At 31.9% G+C, this 20663-nt stretch overlaps 1 protein-coding gene across 1 annotated transcript; it reads left to right on the forward strand.

Moving 5' to 3' along the window:
* On the forward strand, window positions 1–20663 carry LOC148607451 (TRPL translocation defect protein 14-like). Its single transcript, XM_088544580.1, has 12 exons — window positions 1–254; window positions 1752–1819; window positions 7149–7186; window positions 9370–9407; window positions 10848–10976; window positions 12094–12293; window positions 13192–13269; window positions 13946–14038; window positions 14620–14716; window positions 15475–15566; window positions 16335–16450; window positions 17266–20663. Exons 1-12 carry the CDS (start codon window positions 92–94, stop codon window positions 17456–17458), a joined length of 1305 nt encoding a protein of 434 aa, XP_088400706.1. The 5' UTR covers window positions 1–91; the 3' UTR covers window positions 17459–20663.

Below are 20663 nucleotides of genomic sequence, written 5' to 3' on the forward strand. Positions count from 1 at the left end.
TATATTTCTGTTTCGAAGTTTCAACAATACAGCTAGTTTGCTCATTTTTATTGCTAGTAGCTGTTTCGTTTCTATTGTTATAATCTATAATATGCATCAACCAAAGTTATTGTTGATGTTTCGGTACTGTCGTCTACTCTCATATGTATCACAGATCCAGTTTCAGATAACAAGAAGTGTTCAAGAGGCCGTGACAATGTCCCAAGACGTCGGGCAAAACAAAAATAAAGTGTACAAAGTGGTCCTAACAGGAGGTAATGTCAAATATGCCAATGTATAAGAATTGTTCTGTAAAAACACGTTGTTTACCATTTGATAAGCGCGCACGTGGTTCCATGTTTCGTGTTGCCCTTGCTGATCTAGGATATTACTTTGCGTCATTGTAATCTGTATCACCCCACTGAAATTCTGTTTAGCCGTTTTTTTATTGAATAGGTGCAAAAAGTCAAGATTTTCTTGCAACGACTTTTCAGCGACTTGAGCAAGTTTCATCATAATTTCATGTGTCCTCTACAAATCTGCATGGAAGAGTTTATGCTGAATATAAGTGGAAGTACCGCGTTGCCTCAGTTAAACCTCAATAAATGTGATTGTAATGCATTTTTTTTTCTAAAACTGTCACCAAGGAGTTAATATATTTAACTGTCGCTTTCACAATTTATATTTTTAACCAGACCCTTAATCATTTACTCCAGTTTAGTTCATTGCCACATAATTAATTAGACAGTGATGTGCAACACTTATATTTTTTATACTTTAAATTTGCAGTGTTTTATACCCGAACTCAATGCATCTTCTGTAAGAAACCATATAGATCTATTCCAGGTAGTCTGATTTTAAAGGAGGAGGGTTGTGATCATGCCAAAGTTCTTTAACCTCCCAACATTTTTTGCAACTGTCCCCAGTCTGGAATTTCTGGCCTCAGTATGTTTTGTTTCATTTTCACCTTTATGTTATTCTTTTATGTTACTTGAGTATAAAGGGGCAACTCTTTTGCTGTACCTGTGTATAATGATGTTTTGGGACCACATGCAGTCTGCCCTGTAGGATTTCCTCATTATTCACTGAAGACCTTGGGCTGACATTTTCATCCCATTGGGATTGTTGTCTCTTTGACATATACACTACACCTATTCTTGCTATATTTATATTCACCAGTAGTCATTCATTAACAGTTTTACTTTGCTGGGATATCTGTTATCTGTAAATAAATTTCTGTAGTAATGAATCATATTAAAAAAATTCTTATTAAGCTGTGTTTACATGATTTCAATAATACATGTTTTCTTAATTTATTTTGGTTTCTTAATGCACAATCATGACAAACTAACTGACATAAATGAAGATTTTGATGATGTACAATATGACTTAATTGCCATAAAATATATGAATTAACAGAAGTTCTAATATGCTCTTCAAAGAGCCAAAAATAAATTACAAAAGAAAGATGGTTTTGTAATAAGAATATCTGGCTTTACTAACAGAACCTATAGTTCTAATGAGTGGTTTAAAAAATCGAAGTTCAGCTATAATAGAATTACAGAAAAGTAATGGTTTTGCATGTAAGAAATTGTGAAATTAAAATTACCAATTATCTATTGCATGTTACTAAATATTTTTACATTGATGAAATTTCAAAATATTGGTTGTAATATTCTAAATCAGACATGGCCATATGCTTAATATTTATCGTCTTTTCAGTCCGGAAATTTGAATTTGAGAACATTGCACTGATGCATTATTGTTTTCAGGGCCATGTGGTGGGAAAACTACAGGTCAGGCCAGACTTAGCACATTCTTTGAAAGTTTAGGATGGAAGGTAGGAAAAATCAATAAATACATGGTTGTACATCCTTGGTTTTAGTTACATGAGTGGATTGAGTCTAAGGATAAAAGAGTCAGAGTTTGCAAGCTCCATTGTTCAATGAGTAAGGGGTTATAAACATCCTTTACTACTCCTTAACTACTCTTACAAGTCTCACATGGATGTATTGTTTATTGAATGTTGATTAAACTTTATATGAAAGCTGAGCTCCTTCATGAACATGTTGATTTTTAATTTTAAAAAATCCTATAGGACATACCTGTAAAATAGATTATCCAACATATAGTTCAAATTTATTTTACACTATCATATGATCAGAATCAATGTAAACCTAGATGTATATTGTGTTCTTGTTTATAGAATCAAGATATTTTGAACAATGTAGTAATAAACTAATGATGATCTATCTTTTTAAACCTTTGAGTTCTAGGAACAATTTAAAATTTTGATGTACTTTTGCCTGTTTAGAATTTTTTTTTAAGATAGTTTTCAGTTTTTTTTTTTAAAATTATGAAGATTGCAAACTATCATGAAAGTGTCATTTTACCATTTTACAAATTAATTTTTACACTGTAGTTCCTTGCCATTTCAACTTGGAATTGTGGCTTTTCAGTACTCCAACGATGATTTTCTGTGTTTACATATTAAATATTAATTTTTATATTGTTTTAAAATTTCTTTTGATCTGTATCAATAACTGTGAAAGCAGACATAGCAGCCATTCAACATAGGCTGTGTTGAAAGTAATAATTATTTCGTCAAAGGCCTACAGCAATTTTTCATGAAATTTTCTGTTGAATCTATATAAAATTACTGGATTTTAGTGAAGACTTTCATGATTTTTCACAGACAATATTCAGCTGTCTACCACTATTTTCAAAATCTGTTAGGCCATAATGCTTAGAGGTACATATTTGTATAATATGTAACTGTAGAATATTGAACCATTGTCACTCAAACTTTGCACAGTGATTTTAAATGTTTTGAAGATGTGCACACCTATTAAGAAAATAAAGACAAACGTTTGATGATAAAACAGGTTCTATATATTGGTCTTGTTATAGTTTTTAGGCTTTAAACTCAGAAATAACATTTCTTAATAATACATGATCTGAAACATTGGAAACTTAATATGGTCTGGATCTATTTCAAACTTATTTCAGGTCCAGTCTATCAAAGTTGACAGTTGTATTATCAAGACAGATGTATTTTTGTCTTCTTTGTTCAAATCATGTATTGTAGTTTATTTTTAATTTCAGTGTCAAAATAGTAATAGCTTATGTTGTGGTATAAATTTTCTCATCTGAAATAAAATTAAGAGTACTAGATTTATGTAAATAAGCTATACATTTGTGTTTGTATAAGTTAAGTTCTGGAGTATAAGTCCATATAAAATTCAGTCACTGCCTTCATGTATAGTAATGTTATTCATGATGTAGAGAAAAACCCATGGATCAGACGATGCTTTATTGGTCTACATATGCTATATTTTTATGTGACAATAATCCTTTCTGTTTCAAGATCTGTACTTTTGAGAAAACTACATCTAAGCTTCCCACTATAATCAAACCAAATCAAATAGGAAAACCCTCGCAAAATGCTAATTTCATGTACATTCTACATAAATTTTATCTCAATCCACCAATGAAAAACTTAAGACTGGTTATGTGAACAGTAACTGTTTCTGAACAAAAAAAAAAGAAAACTTTGGTGGGTTTTTGACATGCTTGAATCATCCGCTGTCTGATTTTTATAAAGACTGCTACTTAAAAAGAAAATACTTCTCAGATTTTCTTATTAAAAATCAATTTCCCTGGTGTTGGTTACGATAACATAAAAGATGAAACAAATTGATGAGAATGAAATATAACACTCTATATACATGGTTGATTCATAGTGATTGAGATTTGAAGTATTGGGAAAGTGTAAAGAATAAATAGTAATATACCTGTATTAGATTTATTCTCAATGAACCCTTTTTGATCACCAGTAATAAGAGTTTTTATTTCTCCACTGCAGTGGTTTCTTAAGTAATTTAAGTCTTTGAAAGATCACTTCTCTATAACGCAATTTGATTCATTAAAGAAAAATATTATAAAAACTCTTTTACAGAATATTTATTTATGATTTTGCCACTTTCCAATTTGTTTATTGACCCCCTTTTTAGCTCACCTGGCCAAAGGCCATGTGAGCTATTGCCATCACTTGGCGTCCTGTCGTCAGTTGTCGTCTTCCATTGTTGTCGTTAACAATTATACAAAACTCTTCTCCTCTGAAACTACTTGACTAATTAGAACCAAAAATGGTATGAATGTTTCTTGGGGTATTCTGCGTAGAACTGGTGTGGGTATTTTTGATTCGTCAAAAAACATGGCCGTCGTTACTAAAAATAGAACATAGGGGTCAGACAGTAGTTTTTCACATATATCTCCTAAATGGTTAGGTTTAGCGGAACTTTGATGGGATAAAAGTGTTCAGCATGATGAGATCTATATCTGGTCAAATTTTGGTTTTAATCCGTTAAGGTCTCACTAACCACTTCTAACGTTTCCATTACTTTACATGTTAAAAAAGTAATTTTCAAAGTCGCACTGTGAATTCCCAGGACAAATGACATCTTAAAGCTGCATACTGTTGCGAAGCTTGGAAAATAAGGCTTCCAAAATCATTATGCTAATGGTACGATCATAGTAGAAATTCTTCACAAAATTTACTTGAATAAATAATACTGAAAACCCACATTTTTACCTGTTCTGCTAACTGACAGCATGGAGGCAAATTACTCACATATGTAAACAATATTCATACACTTTTGTAGTTAATTACATATATGATTTTAAAGTACACATTCTCAGCTTTATTTTGACTACTTTTAATCATAATACACACAAATAATGCACTTACAATGCATATGTCTAGGTTCAGTGTGTTTTTGGTACTACATAGGGGGGTGGCCATTTGACCCGGAAGTGATTAGTGAGACCTTAAAAACATTTTATGAGTTTTTATGTTTTTCTTTTTTTACATTTTATGAAAGCTTGTGGTATTGTGAGTCTAATAAGACCAAAACTATCAAAATCAGACATAGGACTACAAAGAAATGGTCATTTTTATATCATGCCCCTCAGTGATATTTTCCCTAAATTACTAAAAAATTACAATTTTAACTAACTTGTCACACCAAATTGATACCTATGATAATTCAAGAAGTTGTAATAGTAAACATCATTTATCATTATGAAAAAAGAACAGATTTCAACAATTTATATCATACCTATTTCATTACTGTGTGATTCTTAGTCTGTGCTGTGTGACTATTTGAGTACTTTGAATATCCCAAGCAGTGACATTGTGTATTTCATGGATGACGTCAAGTTATGAGTCACTGTTACTGATAAAAATCTTGTTGCTATGTTGTTTTTTAAAATACCTTGCACAATGCACCTCTTAAAATATAGCCAGATTACCAATATCACTATACTGATTTTATGGGAAAATGGAAATAATGACCAGGAAAGGCAATTTTCCTCAAATTATGCATTTCTCTGAAATATGCCATAATTTAATTTATGGTCTCACTAACCACTTCTAACGTTTCCATTACTTTACATGTTAAAAAAGTAATTTTCAAAGTCTCACTGTGAATTCCCAGGACAAATGACATCTTAAAGCTGCATACCGTTGCGAAGCTTGGAAAATAAGGCTTCCAAAATCATTATGCTAATGGTACGATCATAGTAGAAATTCTTCACAAAATTTACTTGAATAAATAATACTGAAAACCCACATTTTTACCTGTTCTGCTAACTGACAGCATGGAGGCAAATTACTCACACATGTAAACAATATTCATACACTTTTGTAGTTAATTACATATGTGATTTTAAAGTACACATTCTCAGCTTTATTTTGACTACTTTTAATCATAATACACACAAATAATGCACTTACAATGCATATGTCTAGGTTCAGTGTGTTTTTGGTACTACATAGGGGGGTGGCCATTTGACCCGGAAGTGGTTAGTGAGACCTTAAAATTTTCAATTTGTCAAAAAACATGGCCGTCGTTACTAAAAATAGAACATAGGGGTGAGACAGTAATTTTTCACATATATCTCCAAAACCGTTAAATATATCCAAATTCTTTCAATAGCTGAAATGATCCATATTATTAGGACTAAAAAAGAATGCAGACATCTCGTAAGAGTTATTGCCCTTGAAAGGGGAAAATGACTTTTTTGTAAATAGTTTTCAGTCAATATCTTGAAAACTATGATAGATTAAAAGAAACTTTCAATTGTTGAAAAGATCTTGTAATAGTCCTACCAAAGACTTCTTGCGTCAAAATTGTTGGGCAACTTCTTGTTTAATTTATGACCTTTGAAAAGCAAAATTCAACAAGGTGAGCAATTCAGGCTCCTGGGAGCCTCTTGTTGCATTCAGAAAATCTTTGTAAAAAAAGGGCTAAGTAATTCCAACCTCAATGATTTCCTGGATTGTAAGATAGGTTGGAAGAGATCTCAGTCTCATTCTAGTCTTAACCATTGCTCCAAGGGTGACCTTTATATAGAGTTTGTACAGAGTCTCTAGGGTTCAAACTTATTTTGACCCGTGCAGATCCGGGTGTCAAAAGGATAGAGCTGCAGCAGCACTAAGCTTGTCGTAAAAGGCGACTAAATAGTGCTCAGAACCCTAGACAGGGGCTAGGGCGCTCTGCCCAGAGAGCAACTGGGATTTGTGCCCCAGGTGGTGGAATGGGGTACCCCTGGCGTCTTACATGCTGGGGTTGTCAGGCTATAATTTGGAAAACCTGACTACAAACCATAGTGGTGCACCGTGTTGGGAAAGATGCCACGTTCCTCGCACGTTAAAGAACCCTACTGTGGTATTCTCCCGGAGTAGGAACCATAGGGCTCCGCCACAGGAGACTAAATTGCCCGACCCTACCCACCTCTCCCTATTTCCAGTGGCAATCAAAATTTGTTGACCCCATTGTCCTTGTGTCCCATCCTTTTTTCATTTGGTCATCATTTCATGTTCATCGTCTGAATATAGCTGAAATATTGCTGCTCGGACGTTAAACCCCAACTAACAAACAAACAAACATCAAACTTATTTTCAAGAGGGGAATGTCCTGGACTGTTGCAAATTTCAAATCACTGGACTGGTCCATTTAAGGAAAAGCAATTCCAATTAAAAGGGTTGAAGGTCCAGGAGTCATGTAAATGAAATTTTTAAAGGTCCTAGGTCAGAAATTGATAGTATGGTTTTGTTCATAAAGGTACGTCACATTGAACACATGTATTTTCTATATACATTTCAGGTATACAGAGCTCCAGAAACAGCACTTGTTTTAATGAGGTATGGCTAAAATTGAAGTATTGTCCAGTATATTACTGTATTTTAACAAGAGCAGTGCTCCAGGTCCCCTACCTTGCAACAAAAGTAAAATTTCATGGAATATTGCAAAATGCAAAATTATATTTTGTAAAGTCTGTATGACCTTGACCTTTAACCTTCTGACCTCAAATTCAATAGGTGTCATCTTTACTCCATAAGGCTTCAACTATACAAGTTTGGTGAAAAGGCAGGGGACAAAAAGATATTTACTTTTTTTGTGTAAAGAAAAAGTGTTTTTATTTGACCCATCTTTGTCTTTTACCTACAAAATGTCTGGATTTAACAAAATATTGCAAATAAAGTTTCAGATGGTTCCAATCCTCTTATCCCCTGCATCCACCTCTGCTTAATTTTACAAATTTGTGCACAATAAAGATGTTGACTGTTAGGGAAAAAATTCTGACAGTTATGTGCAGGACACAGATTTTACTAAACTTAATGATTGGAGCATGAGATAGCATCCCACTGCATGAAAGGGGGGAGACATAACTTATTTTTGGTTGAATTTCTCATGTGAGTACGGTGGGTGCAGGGAAATTATTTTTGTAAAACTTTTCTCAGCAACTACTTGATATTTGGTATCCAACATCTGGTACATTATGGGACCTGATGTTAGGCCTGTTGGACATCTACTACCTGTTTAACGAAATTCAGCCATTTCTGTCTTTGACCCATTTTCTTTTATATTTGAATTTTAAAGTGCCTTTTGTCCACTTTTCACCATTTAGATTTTGTAGTTCCTAATGGTGAAAATGGACTAAGGAAACAAAAAATTCCAACATTTTCCTTCCTTCAAAAACCATTTGCAGTGGCTAATAAAGCTATTAATTTTGTTGGCTCTGAGTTTTCAAAACTGATCACCTGCTGTTGATGTTTTTGATGCAAAATTTCTATGAAAAAGAAATCCAGTTAAGTATATATGGATAAACATCAGCCTTCTGTTGTTAAAACCAATTTATATGATATTAAATAATGTATTTATGACTGAAAAAAAAAAACACCTTATGTTCAAATGACAATGTTTAAGGACAGGCTATAAATGTTTCATGATTAGGCCAAGTAAAATGAATAAGTAGATTCTCATTTACCTAAAAAAATTGGCAAAAATTAAAAAAGAATTGGGGTGGGAATTTCAAAATCAGGATTTTTTTTGCATCAGTTTCAAGTAATGAGTTACTATAACACATAAATCTTTCATTTCTTGGTGACTAAATTGATGTTTCTTCTCTAAAACTGATGTTGCTATGAGTTAAAATTAGGGTATCAAATATCTGGTAAGAAATACAAAAAAAAAAAAAAAATTCCAATTTGTCCAATATTTTTGTGAAGGTTTGATGAGAATCCTCCATTTAAGTTTACTTGGCCTTAATGGTCAGTCTACGAGGCAAGTGTAACTTGTAAGAATATGAAGTTGAAGATACAGGTATATTTAAAATTCTTCTAGTCACTATTCCCCCTCCTCACTTTTTCTAGACATTTTGATGGTGTTTCATTTTTTTTCAAGTCCAGTTACTATCTATTTAGTGAGACCAGTATAACTTATTCGGACATGGGACTTTCTGGATAAAGCCAGGTTCTGAGAAAGGCCTATTCTTATTGCATGATGGAAAAGGATTAAAATTCTGAATTTGAATAATTATTGAAGACATGCGATAAACCCTTCTTAGTGAAGAAGATATGAAAATATCAAACTTTGTATTCGAAGCTCTGAAAGAAATGATTTCTTGTTAGACTGAAATCAGGTTTCAGTGCTTTCAAGCTATGAGTAATTTGCATTTTGGAGGTAGACATAGGGTAAGGGACATAACTCTTACAAATCATTGGAATGTTTTTGTTGAGCATTTTACATCAATCTCATCTAAGCAACTAGTAACTTGGATTTATTTCATTCTATTTCAAGTGAAAGCTTTATAGGCTTTGAAGTAATTGAATATGATGCAAACATATCACTGATTTCAAGAGTTGTCTTTGATTCTTACATGAGGTTAATGTAAAATGCTGAATACAAACATTCCAGTGATTTGTAAGAGTTGCGTTCCTTACCCTAGGTCTACCTCCTTCAATATAAAGTGGATCTGATAGAGATGTGTAAATGAATCATTAGAATGAATTTCAAACTTATGATTATTTTTTTTTCTTTCCAGTGGAGGAGTTAAATTTACCAGTCTCACCAAATTAGAAGGTCAGTGGTAGTTTATAACATCTTTATGGGTTTGAAAGGGTTCAGTGATCTCAACTGTTAGAAACCTGAAAACACAAGATTCACACTTGTTTACTGTTGGAACAGTTCATGTGGGAGATTCTCTCCAATTGACACATGGAGGATATTTTTTTCTGAAAAAGCAAATTCTTTATGTGAAAAATCAATTTTTTACAATTTTTCGCAGAAAATGTAGTTATTTTGATGAAAAAACTCTCACAAATCTTTCATTTCATGTGGAAGATTCTAAATTTTCATTGATTTTGTGAGAGTCCCTCCCTGTAATGTGGGAGGGTTATGAGGTATGCAGAATAAGAGACGTAATCAATATAAGGAGAGATGTTGATTGTCCAGAATTTTGTTGAATGTATTACAAATTCGACGCCAAAAGTAATTTCCCGACATATGTTATCACATATATATTTAATAAGCCTGTAAAGATTGAGATTGAAAACACTTGTTTTGTATTTCTATTATTTCCTAGGTTAAAATAAATATTTCTAGATCAAGTAAATTGCCAATTCTCTATCAAGTATCATACATAGAATTTCTTTGAAAGGTCAAAGTAAAAAAGTTCAAAGTAGAAGTTTTTTTTACCTGCTTACAAACTTTAGCTTTCTTAAAGTTTATTCTTACCTTAAAAACTCACTACATTGTTTAAAATTTCAATATTCTTGATGAAATTGTTTTTTTTTGACGAATATATTATCATAAAGTAAATGCAGTTCTTTAGAAAAAATGCTGCTTATGGAGAGCCTGTTTTTACTAATGAACTTTTTACAGAAAATAGAAATTGATGCATTGAAATTAAAAAACGTTTTATTTTAAATAATTGCAGGGAGGCAATTCAACTTAAGCTAGTGTTCAACTAGTTGGATTTTAATGAAAAATTGTCACTTTTTTTCCATATGCCACTTTATTCAAACTATTTTTAATATGAATGAATTAGGGGCTTTCACAATCTTTTGCAGAATATGAGAACAATCAATATGACGAAGATATGTTTATTCTGTGGAATTTGTAGAATGTATTGCTAATTTGACATCCAAAGTAATTTCCTGACATAGTTGTTTGTACTAATTTTTATTCTGTTTTTGTCAGTCCCGTGAATAATGAAAAAAAAAACAGTTTCTCTCTGGGTACAGTTTTCCAAATTTTATGTTTTCACAGGAAAACTCTAAATGAAAATGCCCTTATTTGAAGTTTGTTATAAAAACTTAACAAATCCTTTAAAAATTAAGTTTTCTATTTGTAAAAGAGAAAGTGGAGCATGATCAACAACTTTCCCACATCAAAATTGCACTCGCCCTTGATGATGGGAAAGTGGAACTCTAGAACACTGCGGTTTGATACCATTGTTTTAATGACAGATAAAACTTCAATGAATTCTTGATTTAGGAGTTCTTTTATTATATTTTACAGCATACAAGTTTCAAGAGAATTTGATAAGGACAATGAAACAGATTGAAGACACATATTTTGAACTAGCCAACTCTTGTCAGCAGAACTGTTTAGTGATATGTGATCGGGGCTTAATGGATGCCACAGCATGTATGCATTATGTCAATGTTTAAAGAAATACATAGATAGATCTCGTTCGAGAACTCTTTCTGGAAGTTTATTCCTTTCAAAATCAGGCAGAATTTCAGTAAAAACTCTGAATAGTTTGCATTTATTTAAAATCTACATTCGTGCATTATCTGCACCCCTTTTTCAGCTCTGAAAATCTGGGATTCTTTTTATAGATTGTTACTGGCAGATATTTTGTACAATATGTACCCTATGAAATTTTGATAATGTTATTGATATTTTTCAAAAATCAATTATACATTGGTGAATTGAAATGATATTGAAAAGAATGGACTTGTTATTATATAGGAATCACCCTGTTGTCTTCATAGGACATCTAAAAAAAATTAAAATAATATTTTGACATAAATCTGAACACTTTTATAGTTATTATGTTCTAGTCATATCAAAGTGAATGATGAATTTCTATTTAAAGTAAAAAATACTGTACATATCCATCAAATTGTTTTGATTGCACAGTGAAACAGACATCATTTTGGACTTTAAAAAATAAGTTTGGTTTAGACAGGTGCTTGGTCTACCAAGGTTCAAATTACATTTAAATTGATGCAGAGGGAATTCATATGAGTTAAGTTGAGATAGGCAGGGATCAAATTTTACTGGTAATGCCCGTTTAATGCAAGTGGAATTTCAATTTAGTGAGTTGAATCTACACCATGCCGGCAAATTTTATTGAGTTTTTTTTTATTGCCTAGTTTCATTTTTGTGTGTCAGGATCATTAGAATGCTTGATGGAGTGTTATTTCTCCTGTCTTAAAGCGTTTTAATGACCCGTGGTAATATGGCAGTTCCTTCCTGTTGGAGAATCATACACAAGAAAATTAAACAACTAGAAAACAAAGAGGCCAAATACTGTCCCTTCTGGCCCTAACCAATTGCTGTTTGTTTTATTTTGATCATATTTTAGCTGTTTAAATTGTTTAATTACATATGAAAAAAATTTCAAGTGACAAATTATATTAATGAGTAGAAAAACTCAGATTTTGCTTTTTTTAAATTTTAGTGAGTGGTAAGAAATGGGTAAGTCGATCCCTGACATGTCTGTGTGTTATTCAGATTTTGTTGTCATATTTTCTAGACATTGACCCATGTGATTGGGACAAGATGAAAATAGACAATAACTGGAATGAGGTACAAATGAGAGATAATCGTTATAACCAAGTAATACATATGGTATCGGCAGCTGAGGGCGCAGAAGCATTCTATACTGTGGCAGGTCACCAGACACGACATGAAAGCCTTATACAGGCTATAGAACTTGACAAAATCACTGCTGGAGTGAGTATAATGTTCAAAGTATTTAATTTTACTAATCATAGGCCAAAAGGGACAATATCAAAACAATATTTGTGTTTAAATGCATGGATACATGTATAAAGACAATTTAAGACAAGATAAGAACATTCTTTTTTGTGTACAGTCATGTACAATTTTATCATTAAAACGACAATTGATCATTCGTATGATAGTGTTCTTTGTTAGACAGTGAGAACAGGAAGCAGAAAAACTGCATATGAGTTTTTCAGCGTAGGAGGAGTTTATAAAATGATCAATGTTGATATCACTATATATTAGATATTATGTATTTAAATTAAAATATTATTTTTTTTATATGCATTAAAAGTGTTTGTTTAAGCCCTATAACGTTTACCTGTATTGCATACCCTATATTGCACCTCTAGACCTATATCGCATACCCTATATTGCACCTCCAGACCTATATCGCATACCCCATATTGCACCTCTAGACCTATATCGCATACCCTATATTGTACCCCTTCACAGGCTATACTAGAAGTACAATGTAAGTTTAAAATATATGACTGAATGAAAATGACATGTTAAATTCTGTATCACATGCACTATCAACCCTTGAACTATCAACCCTTGAACTATATTACCCTGTAAGCCTGTGGCGTTTGGTGTGATATGGGAGTCTCGGGTTGATACTGCATGTAATACAGATTTTGATATTCAGTAAATATCTGTTCATGCAAGATCCTTAAGGGTAGACAAGGACATTAAATAAAAACCCTTGGTCAGTCATCACTTTATATATTTTTATGAGGTATATTGGAATCACCTTTTCCACCTGAAATGTATAAGATTGATATACATGATATCCTAATATGCCAGTTTGACTGTAAATAATTATGATTCATACTATTATTTTCAGGCATGGGTTGGCCATCCTTATTATGATGTCATAGACAATACCACAGGTTTTGATGACAAAGTCATGAGAATGATCTCAGTAAGTCTTTTAGTTGTGTCCTGGTTTTGGGAAATTGTTATGAGATGTCTCAGTGGAATGGTGATTTCCATGTCTGTCTATCACACATTTAGGTTTCTTGGTGATATTTCTTTTAGGAACACGATACCAATTAGATTTTGTTTAATTTATCATGGTGAATATTTCATTATTGTATTAACTGATTAGAGCTATGTTTCTTTGTTACCCTAAATACTTGAAATGTATGGTATAGATCTGTAATTACCTCACCTGAGTATTATAAAAAATCACTAAGTCATCATATTTTTTTATTTTCATTTTCAAGTGATCTGATTGGTCAAAATTTGAATTACAGAAGATTTTTAGAAAGTTCAGTTATACCTGTAGATTCTCTTTGGAGGTATATTGTGTTCAAGTTGTCTATTCGTCTGTTCATCTGTCAGTCCAAGTTCCCATCTGCAACTCCTCTAAAACACTAAATGGAACTTTAGTAAACTTTCACAAACCACATTGTGTGATTGTGCAACAATTTTGTTTTCCATCTGAATGCCTTTTAGGGCTTCCATTTGGTTTCTTGGGCGGGGAGGGGTGAGGGGTATCGCTTTATGAGCTACGCTCACATTTTTTTCTAGCTGATGGAACTGGAATATGATCAACTTCTTCGTGTTAACATGCCATATCATTACTTTTTTAACAGGCAGTATGTAATAGATTAGGTATAGACACTGGTGATAGACTGAGTCAGAACAGTAAAAAGAGGAAGTTTCTTATTACTAATATTGATTGGTCGGTAAGTTACCATGGCAACAGACTATTTCTTACATATCTCGTTTCATGAATATTAACATTCAATCTATACAAATGGCTTACATTTAGTCATGTTTTGAATTTTAATTAATATTTTTATATTACCGTGAATGTGTAAATTAATTTACGAAATAGCTCAGTTTTTTAACCATTATGGTGTAAAATATTTAAAGTCTTGTCACTTTTTGTTTTGAAATCGTAAAAGATGATAATTTTCTGATATTACTGTATATGAACATAGGTTGACTAAAAGTGTCCTATGCATCTTTGTGGGAAAAACTTGGGAATTAAAAAACCTGCTGCTGGCCTGGAATTGACTAGGAAAGCACAAAAATAAAAAGTATCCTAAAAATCCATGAAATTAATGTTGAAGTACTTCCCTCATAAATTATAAGTCACAAGAAGATTGGGAACTCTGTAATCAAACTTAATTCCGTAGATGACAGGAATGAATTTATGGAAGGTCTATTTTAATCTTCTGGTCAGAATTGATTGAAATTTCAATAAACAACTGTTAAACAGGTGATTTATAATTTTGACTGTTTTAACATCTATGTATTGTAGAAATTCCCAGCACATCAGAAGTTCAAGGTTATACATGACTATCTTGTTACTCCTAGTCGTAAAATGCAGGCCAGGATACGGAAAAGAGGACAAGATGGTAGGATGTATTTATATTGAATTAAAGAAGGTACCTTCAGATGCCTTTTTTGTCCAAGCAGGTGTCCTTGATCAAGAGATAAATCCTAAGACTTTGATTAGCCATTGAGAATCAGAAGGTGTAAAAACATTAGAAAATATGAGTCGGCCACTATTGCTCCAGTCGTTAGTAAAAACTTTTGACTGGGTAAACAAGACAATTAAGCTCTTTTGGGGGAATTTATTAAGTTATTATAGAGATAGCAGTAATTTACTCAATGTGCCCTGTGTAAAAAAAAATGGATATTTCACATTGTTCAATAAATTCTGTAATTTCACTCTCAGGCTTTCTCCTGCCAAAAGGTCACAAAATGTCCTATAACGAATATCAATCCACTGTTCACAAAATTTTAATGTTATGTTGAAAATTGCAATGAATAATGGAGGAATTCTATATAATAAACTGAATAATCAATTGGTTATCGTGAATAACCCAAATATGATCACTTGCGCCAAACATGCATTAAGATTTAACTCTTGTGTGGGACAAGGAGTTCTTAGGCACTCGTTATCATATTTTTGTTATTCACTCTTTCCAATTAATTATTCTATAAATAAACTATTTCCCCATTGGTAGTAAAAGAGTAGGATAAATTTACACAGATTAGTTGTTTATTTCTTAACATTCTCTACAAATGAAACATTTTTACTATAAATTCAAGGTTTTGTTAGGCTATATCAAATTTCTTAATTTTAAAATTATGTTGATTTCCTTATCAGGTCAATGGACATATACACATACCATCCGCCGGCCGGAGATTGATTCCCAAAGTGTAGAACTCAGGATGGCAATCAACAGTAGAGATTATCAGGTATATTCCATGGAACTAAGGGTATTTTTGGTCTATTTTCAGAGCCTTATCTAGACATTTTTGTTATTTTTGATGTTTTTATTTCAAATAATGTTATATATTCCGCTCTTTCTAAAAATAGAACATAGGGGTCAAAATACAGTTTTTTTGTAAATGACTTAAAATAAGCTAAATTCTGATCAAGGGTTATATTGGTGCCCATGAAACAGATATTTTTTTGTTGTTTTTCACATGTACAACTTTTAAAATCTTCATCTCTGAATCACGCAACAAAATTTAATGAAAATTTGCATCAATGTTTTTAAGTGTATTCTTCACTGACTTGAAAATTTTTTCATTGGTTGAAAAACATGGCTTTCTTTACTATAAATAGAACATAGGGGTCTAAATGTTTTTTTTAAGATGAAAGCTTCTCTTTAGATGAACATCTTGATATTCTGAGTTGACTGGCAGTTTTGAAATTTTTTTTAGATGGCCATCTTCAAAATGGTTGCCATTTTGTGACCATTTTCATCAGTTGCTCAGATTCCAATGATTTTTGTATTCTAAGTTGAATTGTGATGACAAAAGTTTGTTTTGGGGAGCCATTTTATAAACTGGGCTAATGCCCCCTCAGATCTGTTTAATAACAAGGCACAGGGGACCCTTGTCCAAATTTTGTCAATTGATTCTTTAAATCAGTATTAGAAGGGGCTAGTTGGGGACATGAAGCTACAATTTGTTTCCGTTGCTTTAAAATTCCATTGATAATTTTATTTCTGATTTCAGATGTTATTAGCCCAAAAGGATGATAATCACTATTCAATTTTTAAAAAAAGAACATGTTTCTTATGGAACAACCACTATTACCATCTGGATGAGTATGAGAACCCTTGTCCTCCTGGGTAAGTACATGTATCAGTAAGATTTTTTTTATATTTCTGGATTTTTTCAGTTTTAAGCTTAGACAACAAGGTGAATATAATTTCAGTGAACTAATAGGATGTAAAACTCTCCATGTAATCCTGTGGAACTTATTAGGATGTACTTGTAGCATTTACAGGTCAGAACTTTTGGAGGGAGGTTATTTGGAGGAAATTTCCTGATTAATGCTTGTTTTTAACAGTTTGTTATGCTTTTTTGTGTCCTTGGGAAGTTCTTCCTTACCCCCTGAGCCTCCAGCTGATGGGTATTGTTTACCAATTACTTCTTTCACTCGAGTCAGGTTTGGATCCATGTGCAGTAAGTATCCGATAGCGAGATATCCACCAGCTGGCCGTATATAAGGCCTGCCCTAGTTATATATTATAAAAACAACCAAAGCTGTCGAGCATAAAGGTGGATTGGGGCCTTAGATCTGTCTAGGGAAACAACTCCCACACTATTCTCGTTACCTGCCAAAGGAGAATAAGAAAGTAATTTTTTTCTTAGATAAATTGAAATACCTTAATTTTGGTAATTACCTAAATGAGTTTAAATAAAAAGACTTTAAACCATCAATAGTTCAAACTAACCACCAAATATTTTAGTATAAACAGATAAAAATGAAATTTGATGATTATTCTTTATAAACAAAGGAACTCAAGACTGGTGGTATTTGATAATTTCATTACCAAGGAGGTAGCTAAAATATCGAAATAAAATTGCTTTCCAGATAACTCGAAAGTGAAAATAACATATGGAATGATCTAAAATGCCTCTTAAATTGATTTCATTACAGTTGTACTGGACTGATATTACTAGAGACATATACTACCAGGGAAGGTGACCAACTAGAACTTCCAGATTTTCTGAAGGTCGACAAAGAAGTCACAGGAAATGCCAAATTTTCTATGTTTAACTTATCATTAAAGGAACAAATGGATAGATCAAAGAGTGAAGCCTCTATAGAAGATAAAGATCAACAATCATAGAAGTTCAGGGGATGATATTTCACCATTGAATATTAGAATATTACCGTACATATATATATAAATTTAGATGTGCCAGGATGAACATGTAGCACTATGAAAAGTCTGATAAATCCCCAGATAAATCATACATAGGATTTGATAGGTTTAGTAAAAGACTATAAGCTGGAAATTTTTGCTGTGGTTTCATTTTTACTTTTTTTAAAAAAATGTATTAAACCATCATAAATATTTTTTGTTGAAAAATGTTGTAACAGATCTGAAACCAATTTTGAATTCAAGACTGTGTGGAAGTTGAATAACTGCCAAAAAAATAAGTATAATCAGCCTTTGTCATACCTGATAACCTTTGGAACAGTTCATGTGGGAGATTTTCCCCCATTGACACTGTCTCATGTGGAAGATATTTATGTAAAAACAAATTTTTATGTAAAAATTCTATTATTTGCAAGTAGCATTTTTTCACAGAAAATTTAGACATTTTTACCAAGTACTTCCCACAAATCTGACATTTTTATGCAGGAGATTCTAAATTTTTCATTAATTTTGATGGAGTCTACCTCCTAGTTTTGGAGGGTTAACAGGTAGGGCCTTTGTGTCATTGTATCATTTCAGTCTGGATTTTTAAAATGTTTTGTACATTGTCTGATATAAACAGTTGATAGAGATCCAAGGCAAGTATAGTAAATTCTAAAAAGTAGGCAGGTTGTTTAACAACAGTGACTTGCTGAAAAAATGTTCCAAGCCTTTTTATGTCCCTAATTCATTCCTCTTATAATTTGGTTAAAAGATGTAAGGTCAGTTTTTGAAATGATTGGGGTCAAGAGAGACATTTCACTTCAAATTTAGAGTTAACTCACCTTTGTAGTAAGTTTTTATGATATTTATCTCCTGTGAACAGATTTAGTTTTTGCTGATCTCAGTACAAAACTGCAATAAAATTTCTTTTTTCTACCATGAATCACATCTGCCTTGTTTTTAGCAATAGCTATACTTCAAATTTATACCAAAGTGTTATAACGTATAGGTAAGTGTAAGAATCAGGCAAAATGGGAAAAAATCAGAAACATGCATGTCAAAAATCCATTGATCTTACAATAAAAATTTCATTCAAGGATGATTTCTTTGTTTGACAGTACCACTTTTTGATCTCTGCATTACTGGATTTGAACAGATTTTTTTAATATAATATTGCCCTTGAAATGTTCATTTTCAGTGCATACCAATGACATTATAATTCAATTTACCAAGATAATATGAAAAATTTTGTCTTTTTTCCTTCATTCTGATGGGGCAAATTATGAAATAACACTATCAAAATGCTGTTTTTTATACCATGTTTTGCCCACTGCCTGATTCTTATAGAGACTGACATTAAATGTTTTATTAGTGTTACATTCAGCCTTTGACTCTAAAGAATTGTATATACATGTATGATTTTCCCAAGGTGGACTGAGTTAGTTTACTCATACAAATTGAAAAGAATAAATTGCTTCATATGAATTTAAAAAAATGAATTTTTTTTAACAAATATTTATTGCATGTATATGTCAATGTAATTTAGCTTATGCACAATGTAGTATTTTTCCTCCAAATATGCACCAGAATGCTATTACTTAGTTTGAAAAAAAAGTGTTTTATTAGACTCTTGTTTGAAAATTCAGACTTACGTCATTATTAGCAATAACTTATGGATTTTTTTTTAAAGTAAACTAAAAAAGATGTAAATTGCATGATAAATAACTTTCTTTTTACTCTTTTTTTCTCATAAAAGCTCTCAACACTTTCTATTGTAAAGATGAAGATTAACATATTTTTATAATATCCTCTTTTCAATCAGGCGTATAGTTGTCATAATATGTGAAAGTTGCAAGTTTTTCTGGTAGAAACATAGAATTCGAAGGTCACTAATGATGTTATCAAATGCACCTTTAGATCTAACCATAGCTATAACGGTGTAATCAAATGCACTTTTAGATATAACCTTAGTTATTATGTTGTAATTAAATGCACCTTGAGACCTAACCTATCAGGGGTGCTTTTTAGTTATAACGGTGTAACCAAACACACCTTTAGATCTAACCCAACAGTGGTGCTGTTTAGTTATAATGGTGTAATCAAACACACCTTTAGATCTAACCTTACCACACCTTTGTTGGACATGGCAGGTTGTTGAAATACACACTCCAAGTATAAAATTTTTGACCATGGAATTTCTGATTAATTCGGATTCTGAAGTTCTCTGGTATCATGTTAGACAAGGTAACACTGTGCTATCATTTTTCTTCTACATTCTTTATATGGATGCTTAACATATCTCTGTTAATATATATATTTGTATTTAATATATCATTTGTGTTGTTCCAAATTCAGTGCTTTCTTGCTTTGCTTTTTTTTTTTAAATATTGCTATCCGAATAGACTGATCAAGCAGTATTGATAACATATTCTGTATTTCTCCTACATTTCTCCGTCCCTATCTACAAGTTTTGTGTAAGACTTATTTTTATACGCCCGTCTGATAATGTATTTTCATGATTTATGTCTGTCCATTGATACCACAGAGGTATAAGATATTGCCAAACTGTACAATACATTTGTTACTTGATGAGGTATAAGTCATAGTAAATTTTAATGTCCATCTATCGACAGGTATATTTCTGTCTGTCTGTCCACATCAGTATGTGAAAGGATTTTGATAATTCTTTCATAGTTTTTACTGTTTTTGCATACAAGTTATACCCTGGTGTGTTTGTTGTGATTGACCATATCTGTTCTTTTTTTATCTTATTGACTTACATGTAATAAATGTGTTAATTTTAAACAGGTTACTTCAAACATATTAATTTTCACAGTTGTTAATTTTTGTGTATTCTTTCAAATGAAGATATTTGTGGATATCAATTTTCAGTTTTCAACAATAATGTAAGTTTCGTACTGTTCAAAATTAATTTATTTGGTCCTGTTTCTTGAAATTTGAAAACAATCTCAAAAATTAGTAAACAGGAAAATTCATGTGTTTACAGCCAATATATATATATATAGTAATAACATATTATAATCTGTAAACTATTACTCATCTTTGTACAATTTTCACTGGCATATTGACCAACCAACTTTGTTTTTTTTTGTTTTCTATTTGTGGTAAATGTTAATTTCAATGCTGTGTAACAGGGTGACAGAGAAAAAAATACTCAATATTTTAATAA

The sequence above is a fragment of the Perna viridis genome, chromosome 9, assembly GCF_037379345.1.
Source record: "Perna viridis isolate PV_CMFRI_1.1 ecotype Kerala chromosome 9, ASM3737934v1, whole genome shotgun sequence".
Lineage (NCBI taxonomy): Eukaryota > Metazoa > Mollusca > Bivalvia > Mytilida > Mytilidae > Perna > Perna viridis.

Excerpts from the sequence above, each read along its gene's own strand:
- LOC148607451 (XM_088544580.1), top strand. The coding sequence starts at position 92 with ATGCATCAACCAAAGTTATTGTTGATGTTTCGGTACTGTCGTCTACTC. Across the intron at positions 9,408-10,847 it reads CAGTCTCACCAAATTAGAAG|CATACAAGTTTCAAGAGAAT; the intron begins GTCAGTGGTAGT and ends TATATTTTACAG. Across the intron at positions 14,717-15,474 it reads ACGGAAAAGAGGACAAGATG|GTCAATGGACATATACACAT; the intron begins GTAGGATGTATT and ends TTTCCTTATCAG.